General features: G+C 41.4%; 2 protein-coding genes across 3 annotated transcripts in view; both read left to right on the top strand.

Annotated features, from left to right (window-relative positions):
- The window catches only part of CPSF3 (cleavage and polyadenylation specific factor 3), a 55,708-nt gene extending 48,331 nt beyond the window's left edge, over positions 1-7,377 (top strand). The window contains exons 16-18 of the mRNA XM_077812546.1: positions 1,440-1,509; positions 3,082-3,178; positions 5,450-7,377. Coding sequence (XP_077668672.1) covers positions 1,440-1,509; positions 3,082-3,178; positions 5,450-5,551 — 269 coding nt within the window. The 3' untranslated portion in view covers positions 5,552-7,377. The remainder of the gene's footprint in view (positions 1-1,439; positions 1,510-3,081; positions 3,179-5,449) is intronic.
- Positions 7,378-9,662: 2,285 nt separating this feature from the next.
- On the top strand, positions 9,663-22,040 carry IAH1 (isoamyl acetate hydrolyzing esterase 1 (putative)). Of its 2 annotated transcripts, none has more exons than XM_077812544.1 (6): positions 9,663-9,766; positions 15,240-15,292; positions 15,783-15,931; positions 17,498-17,659; positions 20,657-20,778; positions 21,636-22,040. In XM_077812544.1, exons 1-6 carry the CDS (start codon positions 9,701-9,703, stop codon positions 21,810-21,812), a joined length of 729 nt encoding a protein of 242 aa, XP_077668670.1. In that variant the 5' UTR covers positions 9,663-9,700; the 3' UTR covers positions 21,813-22,040. The 2 variants fall into 2 exon arrangements, with proteins under 2 accessions (XP_077668670.1, XP_077668671.1); XM_077812545.1 differs by having other exon boundaries at positions 9,665-9,766; positions 15,252-15,292.
- The last annotated feature ends 2,166 nt before the right edge of the window (positions 22,041-24,206 follow it).

Genomic DNA, 24,206 nt, shown 5'->3' with positions numbered 1-24,206 from the left:
AACTGCCTAAATCACCATTAAGTCCTACCAACAACATTTCTCTTTCTGTTTGTCATAAATATAAAGGGAAGGGTAAACCCCTTTAAAATCCCTCCTGGCCAGAGAAAAAATCCTCTCACCTGTAAAGGGTTAAGAACCTAAAGGTAACCTCACCGGCACCTGACCAAAATGACCAATGAGGAGACAAGATACTTTCAAAAGCTTCATCAGCGCACAGTGAAGGTTGCCCCATGGTAGCTCAGGGTCTTCCAGAACGTCAAGTTCAGCAAAACCCAAACTTGTGAAAACCAGGAAATACAGACAAACTAAAAGCCCACACTCCTAACACTGCCCTCTTTGAGCAATGCCCCAGTACAACCTTAAAACATACTTGCACTCTGCATTTGCACTGTACTGAACAGGAGCTTCCTACACCCACTGCAGCCTACGCCCCAGAAAGGAAATCCCATCTGCTAACTTTTACAAACCCTACAGCTCCTTTTACAAACCTATCACCTTATGCACCAATGTCATCTAACACTACACTTCCACTTATTCTTCATTAAACTCACAGACAGCACTCATCTCCCACTTAACTGTTGACAATCCCCATGGCAAGAAGACTCCTGTGCCTTGTAGTGACAGCCTACGCAACACTGCTGAAATATACATACTGGATCTGTCCAGGGATACACTCACTTCTTTCCTTTAATCACACACACACACAGGGGTCAAGGAGAGAAAGGAGCTCATATACACTCGCAGCAGGGCACAGTCCCACAGATTGCTTAGGACCACAATCACAACTCTTTTCAAGTTGTTCCAACTAATTCCTCTCTCATTCAATGTAACTACACCTAACACAGTGAATGCAGCTAGATTACATGCAGATAATTCCTAGTGGTTAACTCTGTATTTCCTGGTTTTCACAGGAAAAAAAAAGTTTCAGTTTTGTTGCGCTTAATAAGATACTGGAAGGGCAATCTAAACTGAGCTAAAGAAGTTTTTGCCATTTAAGAGAGTGAAGTATTGTCCGAATTTATGAAACCAGAAAGCAAAGCAGATTATAAACAGAAGTGAAACTGTTGTCATTACCCAACTGAATAAAATGTAAAAATTAAACAAACACCATAAATTGTGAAAAATAAATAGAAATAAGTAAAAATTAGACTTGTAAAACTCTTCCTGTTTGAATAGCCTGGTGAATTTAGTAACAGAAGTGAAGGAACTTGTTTCAAATATGGTCTTTAAGCTCTTCCTTTAAAATGCAACTTTTTTCTTAGTATTTCATGAAACATTTTTGTTTTCAATTATAAATTTCCATAAAGAAAACTATGCAGACTTTTAGCAACTATGACTTGTAAATTAACTATATTGTAATAGTAAACATTTTCAAGAGGAAAATACAACACAAGCAAATGTCAATGAAAACCTAATGCTGACTTCTTAATTTTTTTCAGCTGCAGTGCATAAGATTTCAAAAAAAGTAGATATGGATGTATTTAGCAAAAGGATGGAGATCATGCTTCAGTAAGTTGGCTTGTCATATTATTCATAAGCAAAACTAGTCAGTTAGAAACATTATTTGTTTGTCATGCAAATGTGGTGATTTTAGCATAATTTATATGGCCACTAAATATATGGCCTATAAAGAAACACAGTTCTCGCCTACATTTTGCCCATTTCGTTGTTTGCATGTATAGTAATTCAGAAAAGGCTGCAGAGATTTATATCAGTTTCATTTCTGTGAAGCTCAGTAATTAAGTAAACCAAAGGATAAAAGGTAATAAATCCTGCAATATCTTGAGAGACTGTTTCAGGATATTTTTTTCTGATCATTTAAATTTTTTGAACCAAGGGCGTGATTTTTTTTGTTCTAGAGATGCTGAGAATCTGTACTTCCCGTTGACTTCAATGAGAGCTGTAGGTACTCAGCACCCCTGAAAATCAAGCCATCACTGTCACAGTTTTAGGGTAACTGCATTCCCCCTGTATTCCCCATCGGTGGTCCATTTCAGAACTGCCCATGCAGGTCTCCCGCTGTTGCCTGTGTCTGGGAAGGGGGACACTTGTCCTACTCCCTTCTGCCTGGGGTTTAAGGCTGCACAGTGCTCTGCTTGACACTGATATCCCAGCAAGCCAGTATGCCTAAAGGCTAGGTCCTGGGCTCCCTCTCTGAGGACTATGAACAGTGTATTGCCAGCATTTACAAAGTAATACACAGTTCTTTCTGAGTTAGCATGTTTATTCTTAAGCTAAAAACATTACAGAGAAAACATAAAAACAATAAAAGTTCCTATACACAGGCTAAAATCTTACCAGAAGTCACCCATCAGTCTTTCCAACCCTTTTGCAAGGGTTGGGACCCCTTTGGACAGAAGGTCCTGTCTGTTTGCTGGATCAGAAAGAACGCCTTGGTCAGTTTTTAAATGCAGCCTTTTTCTGTGAAAAGCTCTTTCTTTGCCCGTTGGTCTCTGGGAAACCCATTGTGAATCAGTATATGCAAGACTCCCCAGGGGGAGGGTCGATTTGGGGGGTATTTACAACCTGAGTAATTCACCTTAACCCCACCCCTCCCCACTGGTTTTGGTTCCTGAAGGAGCTGTGATAACCCTCCCACTGGAGTTGCATACAATACTTGGCCCACAGTGATACATCAACTTAATGCAATATGGTCCCAAAGATATTGCATGGAATTGCAATATCCATCACAATCACTTCTTACTAACATACTGTATTTTGAAATCCTGTAATATCTATATTTTTCGTAGACTTGCCTTGACATTTGTTCTCTCTGTTCCATAGAAGCTTGGGGCGGGGGGAAGGAAGCTGCAGTTGCTGAAGTCAGTGTGACTTTTGGCCCTGACTTACTAACAGATTTTTTTCAGTAAAATCCTTAAAGTTGTTTAAAAATCCACTTTAATAATAACTGAGGTCAGTATTTGTCATCTATAATTTTAAAGTTAAATTAACCCAGTCAGTGACTGAAACCAGATACTGTGCTAACAGAATCTGTCTGGAATCCAAAGATAATTTAAAAAAAGAGAGAAAAACTAGTTTGCCATTTGGCTATGTTTTTACAATTATAGGCCTTTGTTTTAGGGACATGTTTGGAGAGGACTGTGTTAGTGCAAAAGATGGCTTTGTTCTAAGTGTCACAGTGGATGGAAAGACTGCAAATATTTCATTGGACACACGGGTATGTATAGTTAAATTCACTGATATTATTTGAATTGTGCTCTAGGAGCAAATAGGCAAAATAAGACAAAATATCTGTCTCATGGGCTCTAAAGTCTGATGTATAATGGTGATGATCCCTGGAATACTGTACATCACTTGCTAGGGGACATATTTTGGTACACAGCATCACAACAGATTAATCCTATTCAGAAATCTTTCAGAGAAAAAACTAACATCGATTCTTCTGCTTTTGAAAGAGAAACTTTCAATATTTTCCTTTGTAGCAACTGTACTTTCTATAAGTAAAATTGCAATTAAATAAAAACTTATCAAAACAGAGTAGGGATGGTAGAGATAGAATAACTTATAACTTACTGATTTAGAAATTTTAGACTCTTAAAATTTAGACAGGTCTGAATAAAGACAAACAATCATCTAGTAGGCAAATGTGCCAAGCAAATCAGATTTGCCTATCTTGATCCTGAGTAACTAAATCCAAAATCTGCAATGCCCACAGAGAGAGTGAAGTATCTTATCTATTTATCAGTTAGATTAAGGAGTAAAGCTGAAATGTATTGAAACTTAGTTTTAGGAAGATGATGTACGTCTGATGATTAGAACAATGCGGTGATGACATAAATGGTTAATATCCTCCAGTGTTCTAATCTAGTGGTCCCCTGACATGGATTAGGACCCCATTGTACTAGATGCTGTACAAACACAGAACAAAAAGATGGTCCCTGCCCCAGATTGTTTAGACCATGTAGAAGAGAGAAAAGTACCAGAAGCCTAAAGAGAAACTTGTACTGCTTAATCAAAATATATTTTAGTATTATATTTTATATCATTTATACTGGTGTACACACTACTGACTTCAGCGGCATGTTACCAGGCCAGGTGTACTCTGGAAACTTGTGCCAGTATAGTAATGTTGGTGAGAGGTGTGATTTCCCTCCCTCCCTCCCCGTTTCTGTACTGTCAAAAGCCCTAGTGTTGACACAGTTATGTTGGCAAAAAAGTGCTTTTGACAGTATATCTTATTTCACGCACTGAACCAGTATAAACTATGCCAGCCAAAGCACTCTTTTGCCAGTATAAGTTACGTCTACACTAGAAGGATTTGCCAGTATAGTTATATACTCTCCATAGTCTCTCCTTTGTGCCTGAACTAAAAGTGCCTGAGTGATTCACCTTAATCAACACTAAGACACTAAGAAACCATAAAGAAATGGATAATTGCCAAAAGGTTCTATTTTAAAAAGCAGGGATTTTTTAAAAAAACACACTAAATGTTAAGTACGGTTGGGTTCAGATTTGTGCACAATGAATCATAGCATTTGGTTTTTGCATCTTGGCTTAGTAGAGCACAGGGATGTTGCTCGGCTGATGGGTTTTGGCTCAAGGTTACACTTTGTTGTAGAAGGGGGATCATCCAAGCCTCATTTTCATCTGCTTTTAAGGTGGAGCCTTTGTTTGCCCTCGTGGCTGGGGTGCCTGTACAGAAAGGAGACAAGAGTGGAAGGGAGTAAATAGTGTCTTCCAGACTAAAAGAGCCACAAGACGCACCAAAAATATAAATCCTTGTTTGCTGCCATTTGTTTGTTAGTTACATGAGTCAAAGAGCTACTACTGTCAGTGGGCTTCTCTATGTGGGTGAATTGGCAAGTTTCAAGTAGACATAGATGTTTTGCCTCTCAATAAAAAAATGAATTGCTTTAATGAGTAAACAGGGCACTGGATTTTATTTTGAAATAAACTTTATTTTCTGAGTGTCCAGGTGACCATGAGTGGGTTAAAATTGAATTATTTACAGCAGAGGTGTTGATTGGCACTCTATATTTATTCCTAGCTTCTACCTAAAATAATTTAGTAAAGTGCAGATGAGGTCACAGATTAAGTTAAAAACTTTGGGGTGCCACTTGATGGACTTGATTTTGAACCAAATCTAGTTCACAAAACTAGACTTACTATTCAATAATTCCAAAATTAATGACTAATCAAGCACAAACTTGTATCTAGTTTTGTTGTTTCTCAGCAAGACTGATGTAAATCTTTTGCTGAACTATCTTATGTGTAGGCAAACTGCTTAAAAGACAGCAATGCAGCTGAAATCTCTTGATAATTTTCCTTACAATTTGCTTCCCCACTGTAGGAAATGTTTTATTGCTGCTTAGACTGTTATCTACTATGCCTTCTCCTAATTGACTTTACTTACAATTTTTTTAAAAAAAGGTAAATTTACAGGGCTTTTTTATTCTGACTCCTTGATTATACACATCTCTCCTTCCAGACTGCTGAATGTGAGCCAGGAAATGAAGATGATGAATCCCTTCGGGAAATGGTGGAGTTGGCTGCCCAGAGACTCTATGATGCCCTCAGCCCAGTACATTGACCTGACTGACCAGTATATATCTAGGAAACACAAGAACAATCTTTTTAATACTTGATTCAATTTCTCAATTTTCATTAAAAAACAAAACAAAACTTGCCTTTAGTAAGCCATATGTACTTATTCCCTGACCACAAAATTGCTTAGTTCTCATTACAAGTAACAGATAGACAATCTGTTATAGCAACTCAATTTATGTGTAATGTACATAATGAGTGAATATATGTACAAATGAACCCATTAATAGGACTTACGCACATAAGAGGAGAAATTTCTTACCCTGATATGCTGTAGTAGACAACCTAAAATGATGATAAAAAATGGGAGGAATCTTATATTTTCAAGGTGTGCTGACCTGTTGGAGGAGGAGTTGGGTTTTCTGCTCCCCTATATATATATAATATAGGGTTTTCTGCTCCCCTATATATTTTATACAGAGAATTGTCTTTTTATTTTTTCTTGCTGTTTTTTATGGTAATAGTATAGTGACTAATAAACACACCTCTTGCAGTTATCTGTACTAAATTATCATTTACCCTTAAAATGAGAAAGTAAGGTGAAGATCTGAATAGTAAAGGCTTTTTCAACTAAAATGAGAAATCACAATAGATTCCACACAAACCAAGGATAACTAAGTGTTGAGCATCCACAGCCCCTGTTGATTTCAGCTGGAGTTGTGTGGTTACCTGGAACTTCTACAAGTCAGGCTTTTAGGCCCCAATTCAGTAAAGCACTTGAGTCTGAGGGAAGATAAGTGGGTTAAGTCCATGCTTAAGTTCTTAGCAGAATTAAAGCCTAGAAGACTACATGGTGTAAGCAATGAAACTGACCATAAGGAAGAGGCTGTCAAATACACAAAATAAACTATGAGAGAGATCATTTTAGCCTATCACCATCCATTACAATAGTCTCAGGTGTTAATATTGGCCCAGTTCTGCAGTTCACTGCATGTAGGCACACCAGTGTGCCAGCACAAAGCCCCATTCAAGTCAATATAACTGTAGTTGCAGAGTGGCAGCTACACATAGTGAGTTGTGGGACTGGAGGCCTAAAGTGGGGGAACAAAATTTCTATAGAAATGTGATTTTTAAGTCTGCATTTTTAAATCACACTAAAAAATGTTCAGGGAAAGTGTGGGGTTCCTAACAGAAGAATATAAAGGTATCGTTGCATCATTCACAAGAAATGTGCTTCTTTTTTTTTTTTCCAGAGTTGGTTAAAGTGGCATCAGATAATTCTCAGTAGTAATATCAATGAAGAACATTTATGTGTTAGCATCTCTCTCTCAAAATAATTGGTTGTCCCCAACCAATTATGTAAGGATAAAAAACTATTCATAAAGAAATACTGATAAATGCAGTTAGCATTTTTTTCAAAAAAGAAAACCTCTCTGTGAAATGTTCTTGTTTTTAAAATGATACTGTCAAGGATTTCAGATGCAACATCTGTTTTGCATTAAATGTTTATAATCTGGTGGGAAATATCCTCTAATCTATTTTTACACTCTCTTTTACTATCTATAATTTTTCTATGGTGCCCATCACTGTAGTATTAAAGTCATAGAGAATTTTTTTTAATATAGCCTCTGTGACAGTGTTAATATTGTTTGGCTACTGCAAAGTGAGCAAAAAGTTAATTATTCCCAAGAGCTGTGTTGACTGCATGAATAACACTTCTATCTTAAGCAGCAAATACAAGAGTTTGTCATGCTGGTTTGTTTCATAAAAACTTCAAGAGGAAATCACAGTTTATTCAGTTGAAAAGAGGAGAATCATCTCTGAGTAGAATGCTGTTTTCATGACCAAAAGAAATTAAAATGGTCTAAAGTATCTGAAATTGTCCTTTTGTATTTAATCATTTAAGTATTTCAGTATATTGGTTTTCAAACTGGTTCATGGAATGCTTCCTGGTGCTTAGCACAGTTGCTTCTGCTGCATTGGAAAAACATTTCTCAATCTTCAAGCAGTAACATTTCCTGCAAATTGTGGTCATGTCTAAGACTCCCTTAGGATTTCCCGAGAAGAGAGGCTGTATTTCCTCTCCCATAGCAAAGGACTTTAAATAAAAATAAACAGCTGAGATCCAAAATGGTCTGGGGATGTAACTAAGCAACTTCCTACCAACTCGTTGCATTAAATAGGTTATTTTTAGTGGTAGGCAGGGAAAGATTAAGTGATACTTTGCCTGAGTTTGAGTCACTGTACGAATCTGGCAAATTCTGAGGTCATTCTATAACCTGTATAATACAGGACATCAAAGTAGATGATCACAATTGTCCCTTCAGGCCTTGGAATCTGAATATGAAGAACCTCTTCTGTACAGGTGAGTACGTGTTGTTTCAGCTGTGCATCCCTAAATTTGTGAGCCCTCAACAAGAAAGATTTGCACAAGCACTCATCAGGGATGTGGTTCTCCCCCAGCAGGAAAAGGTACCTGCGACGGCTATCAGCTGGAGGATGAGTCCATCACAGCTTGCGCAGGGCTTAAACCTTTAAGATTTAGAGTCTGCAATGGTGGCTGGTGCCGCACTCTGATGTGCAGGGTGGAGAATCTCCTGTTTTTTTTCTGAAACAGCCAAATTACAGAATTAATCAAAGATAAAAGGGTAAAAGCAAAGAAGTATATCTCAAACTGTTTATAAAAGATGAGTTTACAGCCAAGAGAAAGATAGCTGATTCTACAGGGACGAGATTCAATGTTGCTATGGGTACTAATAAGGAACTGAAGCAGGGTCATGGCTGAGCCTTTGCACAGAAGCATAAGGAGGCACAGGGTGGCTGCATGGCCTAAATGTAACTGCTATTCAAAAATGTGTTAATGTGTGTATTTTTGCTATCAGAATTGGGCTGCATGCCCAAAGTCCTGTTCAATATTTTCACTAATGACTTTGATAATGGGGTGGTGAATATACTTATAAAAGTGGCAGAGGACACCAAGCTGGAAAGGGTTGAAAGCATGTTGCAGGACAGGATTAGAATTCAAAAGACTTTGACAAATTAGAGAATCGCTCTGAATTCATCAAGATTAAATTCAATAAAGACAAGTGCAAAGTACTACATTTAGGGGGAAAAAATCAAATGCACATTAAAAAATGGAGACTAACCGGCTAAGCAGCAGTACTGTTGAAAAGGATGAGGGGGTTATAGTGGATCACAAATTGAACATGAGTCAACAATATGCTGAAGTTGCAAAAAAGGCTAATACCATGTGCGGTGAGTGCATTAACAGGATTGTTGTATGTAAGATTCTGCAGGTAACTGTCCTGCACTACGCAGCACTGGTGAGGTCTCATCTGGACCACCGTGTCTTCAAGCATGTTAAAGGCTGTTATAAAGAGGACAGTGATCAGTTGTTCTCCATGCTTACAGAAGGTAGGACAAGAAGTAAGGGGCTTAACCTACAGGAACAGAGATTTAGGTGGGCTATTAGGAAAAACCTGCTAACTATAAGGGTAGTTAAGCTCTGCAATAGGTTTCCAAGGGAGGTTGTGGAATCTCCCTTATTGGAGGACTTTTAAGAACAAGTTAGAGGAACAGCTGCCAGAGACAGCTGGTCACCCTAGTCTAGGTTTACGTGGTACTCCTTCAGTGCAGGGGGCTAGACTGGATGACCGTGCAAGGTCCCTTCCAATCCTACATGTCTGTCAGTCTGTGTAATGCAAACTCGTCCCTGAAGGGTTTCTAATCTACCCCTCCCCCCAACCCTGTCGCAGGTAGAAAGAGCATCTTTGACTGGGAAGCCATAGGCAGTGCAATAGGCCGTGAAAAGGGCTCATGAGCATTGTTTCCCCTGTGGGTGCAAACGCCAAGCACGGGGCAAGGGGCGGCTGGCAGCAGGAATCCCTGGCAATGCACCCAGCCCTGGGAGGGGGAGGCAGGGCCGATGCCTGGGCTCACCTGGGGGGCTGGGGCCCGGGCCTAGCTGCGCGCCACAGCGGCTGCCCCTTGGGGGGCGGGACGCTGACCCCTGTGGCGCCGCCTCGCGGGTCCCCCCGTGAGAGGAACGGATGCCGCCAAGGCGGGCGGTTGGGGCGGGACGGGCGCGGCCCTGGGAGGGCGGTGAGGGGCCGGCGGGACGCAGCGGAGGGCGGGCCCGGGGGCGGAAGTCCGGCGGGCTCCCGCCTGTGGCCGGGGCGAGGCGTCGGCGGCGGGGATGGCGCTGCGCAGCCCGCTGGTGTCCTGGCCCCGCATCGTGCTCTTCGGGGACTCCATCACCGAGGTACCGGGGCTGGCGGCCTCCCCCGCCCGTTCCCGCCACGCCGGGCGAGGGGGCCGGGCCTGGCGCAGGGCGGAGCTCGGAGGCTGCCGGGCCCGCTCCGCTGTGGGGTTCCCCGTGGCACTGACCAGCCGCAGCCCCAAGGGAGCCTGTGCCCGTGGCCCCATCGCCGTGTCCTGTAATCCGTGCGCGCCTTTACACATCCTTGGCCACACCGCCCCCCCCCCACACACAATGGCCCGATACACCCTCCCACGCACGCAATGGCCCCCATACACCTGGTGCCCCGTGTCCCATACAACGCCCCCACCCACCCAGTGGACCTGTGCACCTCTTGTCCATGTCCCATACACCCCCCCACACATCTAGTGGCCCATACACCTCATATTCGTGTCCCATAGATGTCCCCACACACACAATATGACCCTGGCCCCCATACACCTACTGGCTCCATGGGTGCCAGGTTTGTATTATTTTTGTTGGTGCCCAGAATGGGTCCAGCAGAGCCAGCCCAGCCATCAGACATACCAGGCGATTTGGGGGGGGTGGCTGTGCTTTGGGGTCCAGGACGGCCTGTGGGGGGGGGGCTGGCACCAGCGAGCAGCCCATCCTACCCGGCTGACTCCTGGCATCATTGCTGGGGGGAGGCAGAAGCTGGAATGAGGCAGGGCAGGGGCTTGGGGGAAGGGGTGGCCAGGGTGCAGAGAGGGAGCACAGCAGGGATGGAAAGAGGGGCTTGGGGAAAGGGGTGGGTGGGGAGTGGGTGAGGGGGAGGAAGAGGCAGGGCAGGCTAGGGCCAGCTTGCTCGCTCCTGCCAGTGCCAGGTGCCCTGCTAACCCTCCAGGCTTCCTTGGACCCCACATGCCCCCCAGTCTCCTGCACACCGCAAAACAGCTGATCAGGAGGTGTGGGGAGGGCTGCCCGTGGGTTGGAGGAAGCTGATAGGGGGCTGCTGACGTATTACTGTGGCTCTTCGGCAATGTACATTGGTAAATTCTGGTTCCTTCTCAGGCTCAGGTTGGCCACCCCTGGCCTTGAGTATGCAGTCTATAACCAATGTGCTCGTGCCCATGTCCATGCTGCCTGGTAGCATTTTCAGAGGCTACAAGCTCTCTGTATCGCTGTTGGCCTTAACTAGCAAATACAGCATTACTGAATACCACTATAGACTAGACCAAGCAAATTATTTGCCTTTTGGGTTCTGTCTATATTAACCACAAGATTAAGCACTTGTAGCGCCACTGTAAAACTGTAATTTTATCCACAGCATCACTGGTAGCTACTGTCAGTGGTTTGTCAGATTAGAATTGCTTCTTACCCAGGTGCAAGGCGAATATGTTTTCATTCGGCTCGGAATTTTCAGTGAAGCATTGGCCTGGGCTGTGTGTTAGATTGAACACCTGCCATTGGTTAAGGTTATTTTTTACTTTAAAAGAAAAAAATTTATACATGTGTAATTGAGAGGGAGTTATGTTCTGATCACAAATCAGCCTGGCTACTGAACAGTTGTAGTTATGGCTCTCTGAACATGGCCCTCTAGGGGGCCGTGGGCAAAGTATTTTAACTGCTGGTAGAATGTGCAGGGAGAATTCTGTTTTACCGTAAGAATCACTATAGTTCACATGTTGGGGCTGCAGTAGATGTGGCCATTGATGGTGTGTGTCCTCAGTGTTTATTTCTGGTTCAGTCTTCAATTATATAACTTTCCATCCAGGATTCTGTTATGAGCACTGCTTCATAGTTAAAACCAATATCGAGAGCTAGGTTCTAACAGGGAAAACAGGAAATCAGAGCTGCTTTCTACCCTCACACAGGGTGAGGGTACATTTATCTGCGGTCAGAATTCAGTTCCTGATCCTTACCTACCCATTGAGTTTCTGTTCATTAGAGAAAGCATTTTAGAATCTGCATGTATGGTGGTACATTATGAGTGGATTTAGTCCCGCCTTGCAGCAATTCTGTAAGTTCACGTGCTGGAAGTAGTTAACTGACAATGTCGCAGTCAGGAAAAATACGATTGGGACCAGAAAGAGAGCCACAAAACAATACATTCTAATTGACCTAACTGCCTGCTCAATAAAGGCATAAGTGGCAACCTGGCTCCTTACATATAAGCTGAACCGAACGTACATGTAACAACCTACTGTGTACTCAAACTGATAATGAATGAATCACTATCCTAATTAGTAATGATTGTCTACTTGTGTCCAATTTGCCTGTGTTATCAGCTGGTAATTACTGTTTGGCTGTAAATTAAAGCTAATTAAAATTAGATTAATATATACAAGGATTTTACAGCCTAATGCAAAGAGATGTTTTCATTTTTTTAAATTTAAAGTTTGTTGTTTATTTCCATGCAAATTTTGAAAGGCAAACTATGATGTGAGAATCAAAGTGAAAGGCCATAAACGGAAATGCCAGTGAACACTTGTCAAATTGAGCGGTAAAAAGTAGACAAATGACAAATAATAAAAACTAAAGGTGATTCTTTTGGTTTTAATCATCTAAGAAGTCATTAATAAAAGGTATAGAGGTTTGGGAGCAGTTAACTGTATTTTTAAAAGATTCTTTAACAGTTGCGAGTGTCTCTTTAATTATGAGCAGGGGTGGCCAACCTGTGGCTCCAGAGCCACATGCGAGTCTTCAGAAGATAATATGCGGCTCCTGCTAGGAGCCGACTCGGGGGGAAAATGGTGGATGCTCAGCACCCACTGGCAGCCCTATTAGTCCCCCCTCTCCCCCCAGTGCCTCCTTCCTGCCCGCCCGCAACCCCGCAATCAGCACCTCCTCCTCTCTCCCCCATGTCTCCTGCCCACTTCCAGCAGCTGTTTCACGGCATTGAGGCGGTGCTGGAAGGGGATGAGAGAGGATGTGGTTTGCAGCCTCACCCCTCCCTCCCCCAGCACCTGAAGAGGTGGGGTGGAGGTGGGGACTGGGGAAAGCGGTGGAGTGGGGGGCGGGGACTGGGGAAAGGGGTAGAGTGAGGGGGCGGGGCCTGGGACAGAGCCAGGGGTCCAGCACCCCCTGGCCGGCACAAGTGTCTCCTTGAATAAAGCACACAGGGACTAGCTGGTGTGGAAATTTTTAATCGAAATTTTTCTTACACCATCTAACAATGGAAGGCAAGTGCAAACAGAAAAGAAAATACACTGATGAAAATCGATGCTTCCAAGAGGAGTGGAAGAATAAATACTTTTTTGTTGAACATAATGGTAAGGCCATGTGTCTTCTTTGCCAGACATGTATCTCTCAGTTCAAATCTTCAAACTTGCAGCGTCATTTTGCTTCGAGCCATGCACATATGGATCAAGAAGTCCCACAAGGTGCTGAACACCGCACTTTAAAACTGAAAACTTTGAAAAAACAAACAGATGTAGAAGCCCAGTTCTGCACCAGATTTGCCAACCAATCGCAGACTGTAATGTTAGCCTCCTATTATGTGGCCTGGCACATAGCCTGGGCGAAAAAGCCCTACTCTGAAGGCGAGGTTGTAAAAACTTGCCTCACTGATGTGATTTCAATCCTGTCACCAGAGAACGAGAATCTACAGAAGAAAATTTCTGGCCTGCAGCTTTCACGCCACACAATAGAACGCAGAATCTCCAACCTGAACAGTGACATCAAATCGCAACTGCACTTGCAACTTCAGCAGTGTGAGTATTTGATCATCACTCTCAATGAGTCGTTCCATACACAGGATAAACCTCAGTTATCGGTATTTGTCCGCACTGTGTCTGACGACTGTGTTGTAAGGGAAGAACTCCTCGATATGATGTCACTAAAGGACAGAACTCATGGATGAGATCTAAAGGAGGTTGGTAGTTGTGAAAAGCCATTTGCCTTTACAGAAGCTCACTGCCATTGCAACAGATGGGTCTCCATCCATGTGGGGATCTGTGAATGGATTAGTAGGGCTCTGTAAGATTGACAAGAGCTTTCCCGAATTTTGGACATTTCACTTTATTATTCATCAGGAGCAACTGGTATCTAAAAATCTCAAATTTGATCACATCATGAAACCTGTCTTGCACATTGTGAATTTCATTCTCTCAAATGCACTCAATCACAGACAGATTCAAAATCTAATTGAAGAACTGGATGAAGACGACTCCCCTGCCAATTTCCCATTTCACTGCACAGTTCGATGGCTCTTGAGAGGTAAAGTTATTTCCCATTTTTTCGAACTCCTGGAACCAGTACAGTACTGCAGTTGTTTCACAGACAAACACTTGAGGGAGAACTGACACACTTTCCCTCAATGTCACAACATCAAACCAGATCAAAAGAGAATGCAGCAGAACCCCTAAAACGGAGCACAACTAGATATATAGATTAAGGACAGTTTTGAGGAAAGATTCCAAGATTTGCAGCAGAAAAGACCTCAAAGCAGATTTCTGACTGAACCTTTTAGTGCTGAAGCCAATTGTCTGAACCCCCCTTTAGTCACTGACGAAGCAACATCCCAGATGGAAATAATAGAACTTTTGGAAGATGAGAGATTAAAATCTGTTCAGAAGACAGAGGGGACCCTTACTTTCTGGAAATCTGTACCAAAGGATAAATACCGCAACATCAGAAGTGCAGCCCTAAAATTAATCTCAATGTTTGCCTTGACCTATCTTTGTGAGCCTGTTTTCTCGACACTCAAACATGTGAAATCCAAGCACCAATCCATTTTGACAGACAGCCACTTAAGAGAATTGTTATGTGTGAGCACAACTGAACACAAACCAACTTCAAGGGAATTGTTGAAAGCAAAGATTGCCAGAAGTCCCTCTAAGTAAAAGATTAAGTTATTATCGTTAACTATACATTATAAATGTATAATAAATATGCATTATCAACTTATAGAATGATTATGTGTGTGTGTATATATATATATAAACATACATACACACACACACACACACACACACATATATAATCATTACATATTACCGTGGCTCTTTGGCAATGTACATTGGTAAATTTTGGCTCCTGCTTAGGCCTGCCACCCCTGAAGTATGAGGTAACAGATGCATAGTTCATTTATACGAGCTGCTCTGCAAACTGAAATTAAAGCTACAGGTCCACATTTAGAAACGATCAGAAAAAGTCCTTGGCATCAATCAGTCACTTGTTACACACCTAGTTGATTTACTTATGTATGGCTTGATCCTACACAGTTCTTTGGCCCACAGCCTGAAATTAGTGATAGTTTTGACTGTGGAAGGACAGTGCGATGTGCACTTCTCCTGTACTGTTCCCTAATGTGGTAACAAAATGTGTGGGGATTGGGCAGGGCCAACAGCAGCCTCAGGGACACACTAATGGCCTACCTTTCAGAAGATAAGAGAGGCCACATAAAAATAAAGGGCCGTTAAATTTGGTGGGTGAGGAGAAAGGACAATAAAAAATGCAGGAAGTAGAGTGACATGCTAAATTGTAATCCTAGATATGTTTTAGTTAATATATAAACTGTGTCCCTTTCATTTAGTTTTCCTTTCAGGACAATGGTTGGGGAGTGTTGCTTGCTCAGAAATTGGTCAGGTGAGATTTTCGAAGTTCGTATTTTAAATGTAATGTTTAGGATGAAAGAAGGCCAAGCAGCTTTTCTGTAGTAAATTGTTTTAGTTTTTTTTAAAAATCAGCATTTACTTACTTATATTTGGAATTGTAAAAGGATCATATGGAATGCCTCAGTACTTTTTCTTTCAATATCTGTAAATCCTTATTAAAGGCTATTGCAAAGGTTGAGTAAATACTCTCTGATTCTGCAGTCAGAGCCATGCATATGGATCTTTGTGGCCATGTGAATCAGATTGCAGGATTGGCACCTATATATTTAGACAAACTCTACACATATACTTTATACAAACACTACATATATATTTAATTATCCCACTTGTCTACTGTGTAATCTAGTTGATTTTAGAGGGGTAGAGAGCCTTAAGGCAGGTATCCAGATGGAATGTTTTGAAATTTCTAAAATTTTGCTCTGTAAGGGGGATTTTCTTCTTGTTGTATGTGTTTCTTTCAGAAAATGTGATGTTTTAAATCGAGGACTGTCAGGTTACAATACCAGATGGGCTAACATAGTTCTTCCCAGATTGATCAGCAAAAGTTCTAATGTTGAAAATACTATCGCAATTACCATCTTCTTTGGCGCTAATGACAGTACTTTAAAAGGTAGGTTAATTTTCATTTTCTCTCTCTCAATTGTTCTCTTAAAACAAGTTTTAAAAAGTGTAATATGTCAGAGATTACCAAACAGAGTGGGACACAAAAGGGTTAACATTTCTCCTGGTCCTGCTCTATCAGTTTTTTTTTTTTTTAAATGAGTGTACTACATTACTGTACCATTAATCATTTAAATCTCATGTGTACTTTTGGTTTTTGTTGCTCTTTCTCTGGCCAAATATTCATGTGTGAGACTATGGAGGAAATTTTCAAAAAGGCACAAATGGCTCTAAGTGTCTAACTCCCTTGGGACTTTCAGTTGGAGTTAGGTGCCTAACTCCCATTTGTGCCTTTAGAAATAGCCTTGTAATCCACTGGCTGATGGAAATTGTAGTCAGAATGTGAGAAAAGACAACGGAATGCCTTTCAGCCTCTGTTAAAGGTATGTATACTAACAAATATAAATATTCTGAGGATAATTATAAAGTCAACAGTTGGGACCAGCCCTCTGTAGGGTCCATGAACTTTTTGCAGCAATAAATTATTGTGGACTATTGTATTCTATCCGCACATAGCATTCATCTGTTTTCTCTCTAATTTTAGTGTGTTTGCTTACTTTATTTTGTAACCCATTGTTCCATGATGACACTTATAGGGCGTGGTTAATCTCAGTCCTAAACTTCTCAACATTTCTTGTTTACTTGTACTGAATTGGCACTGTGTGTATGACTTGAAATTTTTGTTTTAAATGTTTTTGGACATATTTTGTGATGTCTTTTTCTGTTAATATTGAAAAATCCATTGTTTTTTCAGGCTACACTCAGGGCTTGTCTATATGGAGCAGAAATGCATGCTATGGGAATGTGATTTCTAAAGCACACTAATATGTTGTGCACTAATTGGACTATACAGTATTATGTTAAAACACACTAGGGAACTTTTAGTGCACACCAACAGGGTCTACAGGGACAAATTGGTGTGTAATACATTTGTCCACTTTACAAATCACATCTTGTTGTGTGCATTGCTGCACCATGTAGACAAGCCCTAAGAAGATAAATCTGCTAAATCTTTGTAATCATTTGATTTTCTATTAGGGAAGTATACAAAAAAAAAAAAAAGAATTAATTAATCTGTTAGTGACCTTGGATCTTTTTCTTTACAACATATTCCTCATTTATCACGTTAAGCAGCAATATCCCACCTCATGCTTTATTTCTGAAAAGTACAGTTCTGAGATCAAGAAAATGTGTCTCTGTCTGAGGAAAAAACAAAAAAAAGTTTAATGCCTTATCAGCTTCTCCCTGTACTGTTCAAGTCACCTTCTCTTCAGATATTTTAAGTGGATAGGAAATTATTTACAGTACTTGCAGTTTTTCCTCTGTCTGGCTCTTATACCTTGGATTTTGCTGTATATCATTTTCCCACCACATCTGATGAATTCATGAATCATGTAGAACTTTATATTGAAAAGAAGCAAAGTATCCACATTTGTATGCTGTGTAAATAAGTATTGTGTATAATTTACAATGGGCATCTTGGTTTTATATGAACAATTGTTTCTTCCCTAAACAGATGTGAATTCCGACCAACACATTCCACTGAAGGAATATGCTGATAATTTAAAAAGCATGATACAATATCTGAAGTCCATAGATATTACTGAGGACAAAATTATTTTGATAACACCACCCCCTCTCTATGAACCAGCTTGGGAAAAAGAGTGCATTGCCAAAGGTAAAAGGAATTCTCCCAGTTTGGGGATTAAAAACAAGTAGAAAGGTTGTCAGTGTGGGTGTCCAAGTTGCTGACCTCCAGACTGACAAAGGATTTGCTCGGTATTTGTGCCAAACTGCACGTTTATTCTCTGAGCCAATGGAAAGAGGCTGCTGGTAGGTCTGCTAAACATCTGTGGAATATCCATGTGGACAAGCCGATAGCTAATTAATAACATTCTTTTAAAACTGCAGTTTTCATTGGGCTATTCATTAATGTAATTGGTAGAAAAAGCTGCACTTTAAAAACTTAGGGTTTGTCTCAGAACATTTTTTATTTATATAAAAGATGTTGACTGGATAATATTTACGCTCTGGGCTCCTGTATTATTACATTATAGATGGTGTAGTCTGACCATGCTGTGCCTTAACACCCTTTGCAAAGCAGCCTCCAAAGTGGCTAGCAATGCAGCACGGTACACCTGGGATCATTTTCTTGCTGTTACAACATATTCCTCATTTATCAGGTTAAGCAGCAATATCCCACCTCATGCTTTATTTCTGAAAAGTACAGTTCTGAGATCAAGAAAATGTGTCTCTGTCTGAGGAAAAAACAAACAAAAAAAAAAAGTTTAATGCCTTATCAGCTTCTCCCTGTACTGTTCAAGTCACTCTTACAATGGAGACGTAACCCTGCCTAGTTCCTAGTAGGGAGCCTTCCTGACCTCAGCTGGTGTCAATTGTCATAGCTTCACTGACATCAGCTTTTACAGTTTGCACCAGCTGAACGGCTGCCCCCAGGTGCTCATATGTGTTTGGACAGCCTGTGCAGTGTCAAGGTATTTGCACTTCAAAAATAATCCTGACAATGTTATTAGTCCATTCCTTGATGGAAATGGTAGAATTATCCATCATAATGCAAAAAAGACAGAAGTGTTCAATAAATATTTGTTCTGTATTTGGGAAAAAACCAGATGATATAGTCTCATATAGGGTGATAACACTCTTTCCAGTCCACTAGTGTCTCTAGAAGATGTTAGAATCCACTAAAGTTAGACAGTTTTAAATTAGCAGGGCCAGATAGCTGGCTCTTTTAAAATTCTTGGATGCAAGTTAAGGACCAATAATGTTGTGGACCAGTAATATTGATTTTCAATAAGTCTTGGAGCAATGGGGAAGTTTCAGAAGATGGGAAGAAAGCTAATGTTGTGCCAGTTTTTAAAAAGAATAAATAGAATGACCCAAGTAATTTTAGGCCTGTCAGCCCAACATTGATACCAAGCAAAATAGTGGAGCAACAGATATAGGAGTCAATAAAGAATTAAAGGAGGGTAATGTAATTAATGCAAATGGGTTTATGGAGAATAGATCCTGTCAGACTAACTTGGTATTAGATTATAGTTTGGTTGATAAAGGTAATAGTGATGACATAATATACTTAGACACCTGTAAGGCATTTGACGTAGTACTGCATGACATTTTGGTTAAAAAACTAGAATGATAAAAAATTGACATGGCACACATTAAACTGATAGATTTCACTGATTCAGATTGTTAAGTGGAAGGGGTAACATCTTGGAGGTGGTCACTTGAAATGCAGGGGGCAATTGGGGGTTAGATTGTTAGAGGGAAGTTTCATTGCATTGAAACAGGAGCTGGACTATAGGTTAATTGGTGCTCAAGGCACATGGAGCATCAGTTTCTGTACAATTGCATCTGACATGGGGCAACTGATTTCTGATAAATTTGCACTTTATATATACTCTTATCCCAGGTTTCAGTGGTAGCCGTGTTAGTCTGTATCAGCAAAAAAATAAAATAAACCGAGGAGTCCTTGTGGCACCTTAGAGGCTAACAAATTTATTTGGGCATAAACTTTCGTGGGCTAGAACCCACTTCATCAGATGTATGAAGTAAAAAATACAGGAGCAGATATAAATACATGAAAGGACATGGATTGCTTTACCAAGTGTTAGATCGGTCTAATGAGATAAATCAATTAACAGCAGGATACCAAGGGAGGAGAAATAACTTTTGAAGTGGTAAGAGAGTGGCCCTTTACAGACAGTTGACAAGAAGGTGTGAGTAACAGTAGGGAGAAATTAGTATTGGGGAAATTAAGTTTAGGTTTTGTAGTGACCCAACCACTCCCAGTCTTTATTCAGGCCTAATCTGATGGCATCTAGTTTGCAAATTAATTCCAGTTCTGCAGCTTCACGTTGAAGTCTGTTTTTGAAGTTTTTTTTGTTGAAGAATTGCCACTTTGAGGTCTGTTAATTGATTTATCTTGTTAGACTGACCTAACACTTGATAAAGCAACCCCCATCCTTTCACGTATTTGTACCTGCTCCTGTATCTTTTACTTCATACATCTGATGAAGTGGGTTCTAGCCCACGAAAACTTATGCCCAAATAAATTTGTTAGTCTCTAAGGTGCCACAAGGACTCCTCGGTTTTTTTTTTTACTCTTATCCCAGGATCTCAAAACATTTTACCTAGACAGATAAGTAGTTTGCTTTAGTTTCTCCTCTGTAAAATAAGGCTAAGAGAAGTCCCGTGTCACCCAGAACACGGATGGACAGGCTTGTGATTAGACATCACCTCTCTTAACTCTCTTCTATCTGCTGGGGGCATAGGAGCATTGGAGGTTGTAAATAAGTTATGCGGATAAGATGTACATAGGTGTTGGACAAAAAGCACTGGCTAAAGGCAAGCCTAACACAGAACAGAGGTGCTATGCTATGTTCTTACACAGCTCTGCCACTGCCTCTTAATTCTCACCAGCCACACTTCTTCTGAACCAAAGTTTGTTTTCAAATTAATCTCAAAAACCAGCAGGCTACAACAGAAGGCTTTTAAGGAGACGGATTTAGCTCCCACTTGCTTTAAAATTTACAAGATTCAAATTTTAGTTTGAAATGGTTTAACATTAAATAAAAATCACATACAGTAGATAGTGACATAGTCTGATTTAATTCCTGTGTTCTAGTTCATTTAATATTTTCTTAACTTCCAATAGGTGACAAATTAAATCGCTTCAATTCTACCACCGGAGAATATGCCAAGGCATGTGTTCAAGTAGCTAGAGATTGTGGGACTGAGGCTCTTGATCTGTGGACACTTATGCAAAAGAATAATCAGGTATGAGGTTCAGAAAAGAAGTTTGTGAAAATGCTGAAGTGTCTTGTGTAAAGCAATAGTTAGTACAGAGCTTGGGGAGGAACTGAATTGTCAATCTTGAAAAATAAAACAAGAAATCATGGGTTATAGTTTACCCTATTTGGGAGGAAACTTGAATCCAGAATACTTCATGCTGGGCTAGGAAAACACTTAAGGTGATTTGTTTAAATACAACTGAATATTGTGTTTGGTTATCAGACAATAATATATGACTGCTCTAAATATAAGTGGTATCCCACTTTGCTGGAACTTCCTTTCTAAAGGCAGTCAGCAGTTGCATTGCAATATACTTTGTAAGAATATTTGCATAAGTAGCCTTCCTGAAGTGCAACTGGCTGATCATCACCAGAAGCTGAATTTAGGCCAGATTTTCAGAAGTGCAATGCACCCAGCAGCTCTTATTCTGACACTTAGAGGCAGATTTTCAAGAACTCAGTTTTCCATCTGCTGAGCATTTTTGAAAGTCTGATCATTTACTTTGATCACATTTGAGCTCTTTTGAAAAACTTGACCCTAGCAGGTAATTCAAGTTTGGCAAAGTGGATCTTTTGAGACAAATAGAGTAGATTCAATACTTTGGTTGCCCCGGTTCATCAATTGATAATTTTCTTATGGGTATCAGTGACATAAGAAATACAGTACATTTACCTGTCTTTCTATCCTTTCATAATCTTGGAAAAGTTTCTTAGAAGTGAGATTGATTAAAAACTACATTTTGTGACTACAGTTTATCGCATGGTATTATGAAATTAGTTATGATCTTATATTTTTTGTTTCTTAAAGATTTATTTAAATTAACTCCCCCCCTCCCCCCATAGGACTTTTCTTCCTATCTATCGGATGGACTTCATTTATCAGTAGTGGGAAATAATTTTTTAGCAGCTCAGCTTTGGTCTCTGCTGGAAAAGAAGATTTCCACATTACCTATGCTGTTTCCTTACTGGCGTGATGTAGATAATCAGAATCCTGAAGTTAGCCTTCGTGGGAAATCCTGATCAGTAACATATTGACCAAGTCTGTTGATGGACAGGAGAAAATGTGCATTCAGCAAAATACTCCTAGTGTTTTTCTTAGAGGAAAGATAGTATTGATGCAAGTTCTCTCTCAAATGTTATGGTTTATGGAAAAATAAAGTTACCTTTAGACATTCCATGGTATGTTTTAAATAAGTTAATACAATTTTCTCAATGACTGAACGTATTAAAGCTCTGTTGGACAGTTGATTTCAAGTGTAAATTTCTGACCTTTGCCAACACAAACCAACACGCGGCTTCAATATTGTCATTATTACTGACAAAGGTTTTTAAAACTTTCACTAATGTGGAGTACAGGACATGTGCTCAAGGACTGTCAAAAACCTCACTCAGCTTTGAATGGGCAAATTTCAAATTTTGAATTCTTTGTTCCTTTGGTTAGGAACCTCCCAGTCATGAGAGATTCTAAATATTTCAAATCATAAAGCACCAGCATCTACTACCTGCCAGAGTTTTCCACAAGCTCTGTCACTTCTTAATTGAGGTTGTGAAGTTAAGCAGCATTCAGCATGGCTAAGTGTGTCATTAATACAAAATAATCCCAGCTCCTAGTGTCAAAGAATTTTAAACATGTGGTGCTGCAAGCCAGGATTAAGGAAGCTGAAAATAATACAGCTGTAATGGGAACTTAAGGACTTCAGGATTTGGCTTATAGCAAAGACACACTTTCAGTAGTTTGAACATAAAAAGTACTTTACCTGGCTACTTCTTTAGCAGGATTGTTTTAGACCTCCAGTGTAATTGAAGGGATTTAGGTCAGAAATTACTTCCTGTGCTCTATGCATCCTTTTTTATACCTTGGGTGTTCTATCAATCAGTACACCCTAGTGTTAGTTAATGTTAGATCCTAATCACAATTGCTTGCTTGATCTACTACTCAACAAAAAAGATTGTCATTGCTTAAGGCAGGGTTTCCAAACTTTTTTCCTTGAGGCCCACCTGTGTAGCTGCAATAGGCACTCTGGCCCCCTGCTGCCTCCCTGGGCTCCCCACCCATCGCCCATCCCTAGCTGCCCCCCATTGCCCAAGCACCTTGCTGTCTCTCCTCCCCTTTGCCCTGAGCTCCCTTCCAGGGCCTTGCAACCCAGGCCCGTCCCGCTCCTTGCCTCTTAACCACCTTGTCCGGAGAGTGGAGCCTGCTGTATGGGCACCAGCGCTGAAGGCAGTGCCGCTGGCGGCAGCAGCGCAGCAGTACGGATGGCATGCTACGTATTTACATGCCGCACTTACTTCTGTGCTGCTACTGGTGTTGGCACTGCTTTCAGAGTGGGGCACCCAACCAGCAGCCGCCACTCAATGGCTGAGACTGCAGTCCAGGGACACCCCTTGGCCATACACCTCTATGGGAAGGGGGGGAACCTAGGGGGCACCTGTGAGTTCCGCAGGGGAAAGCCCTGCTGCATGTGCCTCCCTGCCAGGCTGGCAGCCTTGGCCCCCCAAGATAGCCAGGGGCTCCAGCCTCAGGCTCACCCCCCCAAATAGCCACGGCTCATGGGGTGCAGCAGCAGGCAGTGGGAATGGCCATGAAACCTCCAGCCATCCTGGGAGCTGCCACTTCTAGGCTTGGCCCTGTCTCCTCACCCACTGCCTGGCAGCTCTGCTTCACCCTCTGCCATCCGCCAGGGGCACCGTGCTCCTCCGGCCCTCGGCGGGGGCCATTGCTGGCTGCCAGTCTGCCAACATAGTTTGGGGTGGCAAACGCCTCCCCCATACCCTCTCCTCAGCTCTGCCCATGGCAGACCACCCAGGACTGTGTCACACCCCATTTTTGGGCCACAGCCCAGGAACTCCTGGCTTAAGGTGATTCCACATCCTAATGAAGGGATTTCAAAACCACCAGTAATCACTGAATGAATGGTCAGCTCTGCATCCTCCAGAAGTAGCCCAGCCTGTCCTAGTCAGAATGTAATTCCTTCAGTCATGCACCCTGAGGTATGGCAGACACAAAACGGGAGTGAAAGACTTGCTCTTGGAAGTGCATAGAGCAGTGGTTCTCACTTTTTTTTTTTGCAGACCACTTGAAAATTGCTGAGGGTCTCAGCGGATCACTTAATGATCTTTCCAAATGGTGTTTGTACCGTTAGCTAACTATTGTAAAGCGCTTGGGATAAAAGCGCTACATTAAAAAAACAATAAATAGATAAATTCTACAAATAAAAGCACACAACTCCTATGTTAATATCAGTCGTCTTACCTCTCTAATGCGATGGACGTGCCCTCTCTCCCCCACCGCGGTAGCCCCCGAGCTGGGGCTGCGAAGCGGGACCATCTCTCCCCGGCAGCTGCAGCCTTGGAGTTGGGAAAAGTTGCCTCTTTCTCTGGCCACTGCAGCCCTGCACATCCCAATTCCTCCCA

Source organism: Eretmochelys imbricata, chromosome 3 (assembly GCF_965152235.1).
Source record: "Eretmochelys imbricata isolate rEreImb1 chromosome 3, rEreImb1.hap1, whole genome shotgun sequence".
NCBI classification, from domain to species: domain Eukaryota; kingdom Metazoa; phylum Chordata; order Testudines; family Cheloniidae; genus Eretmochelys; species Eretmochelys imbricata.
The sequence above is the reverse complement of the archived record's forward strand: the minus strand, read 5'-3'. Positions and strand labels throughout refer to the sequence as shown.

Bases quoted from the DNA above. Each gene is read 5' to 3' on its own strand.
- IAH1 (XM_077812544.1), top strand. From the start codon at position 9,701: ATGGCGCTGCGCAGCCCGCTGGTGTCCTGGCCCCGCATCGTGCTCTTC. The intron at 15,932-17,497 runs GTAGGTTAATTT...TTCCCTAAACAG, and splicing joins TAATGACAGTACTTTAAAAG to ATGTGAATTCCGACCAACAC. The intron at 20,779-21,635 runs GTATGAGGTTCA...CTCCCCCCATAG, and splicing joins TTATGCAAAAGAATAATCAG to GACTTTTCTTCCTATCTATC.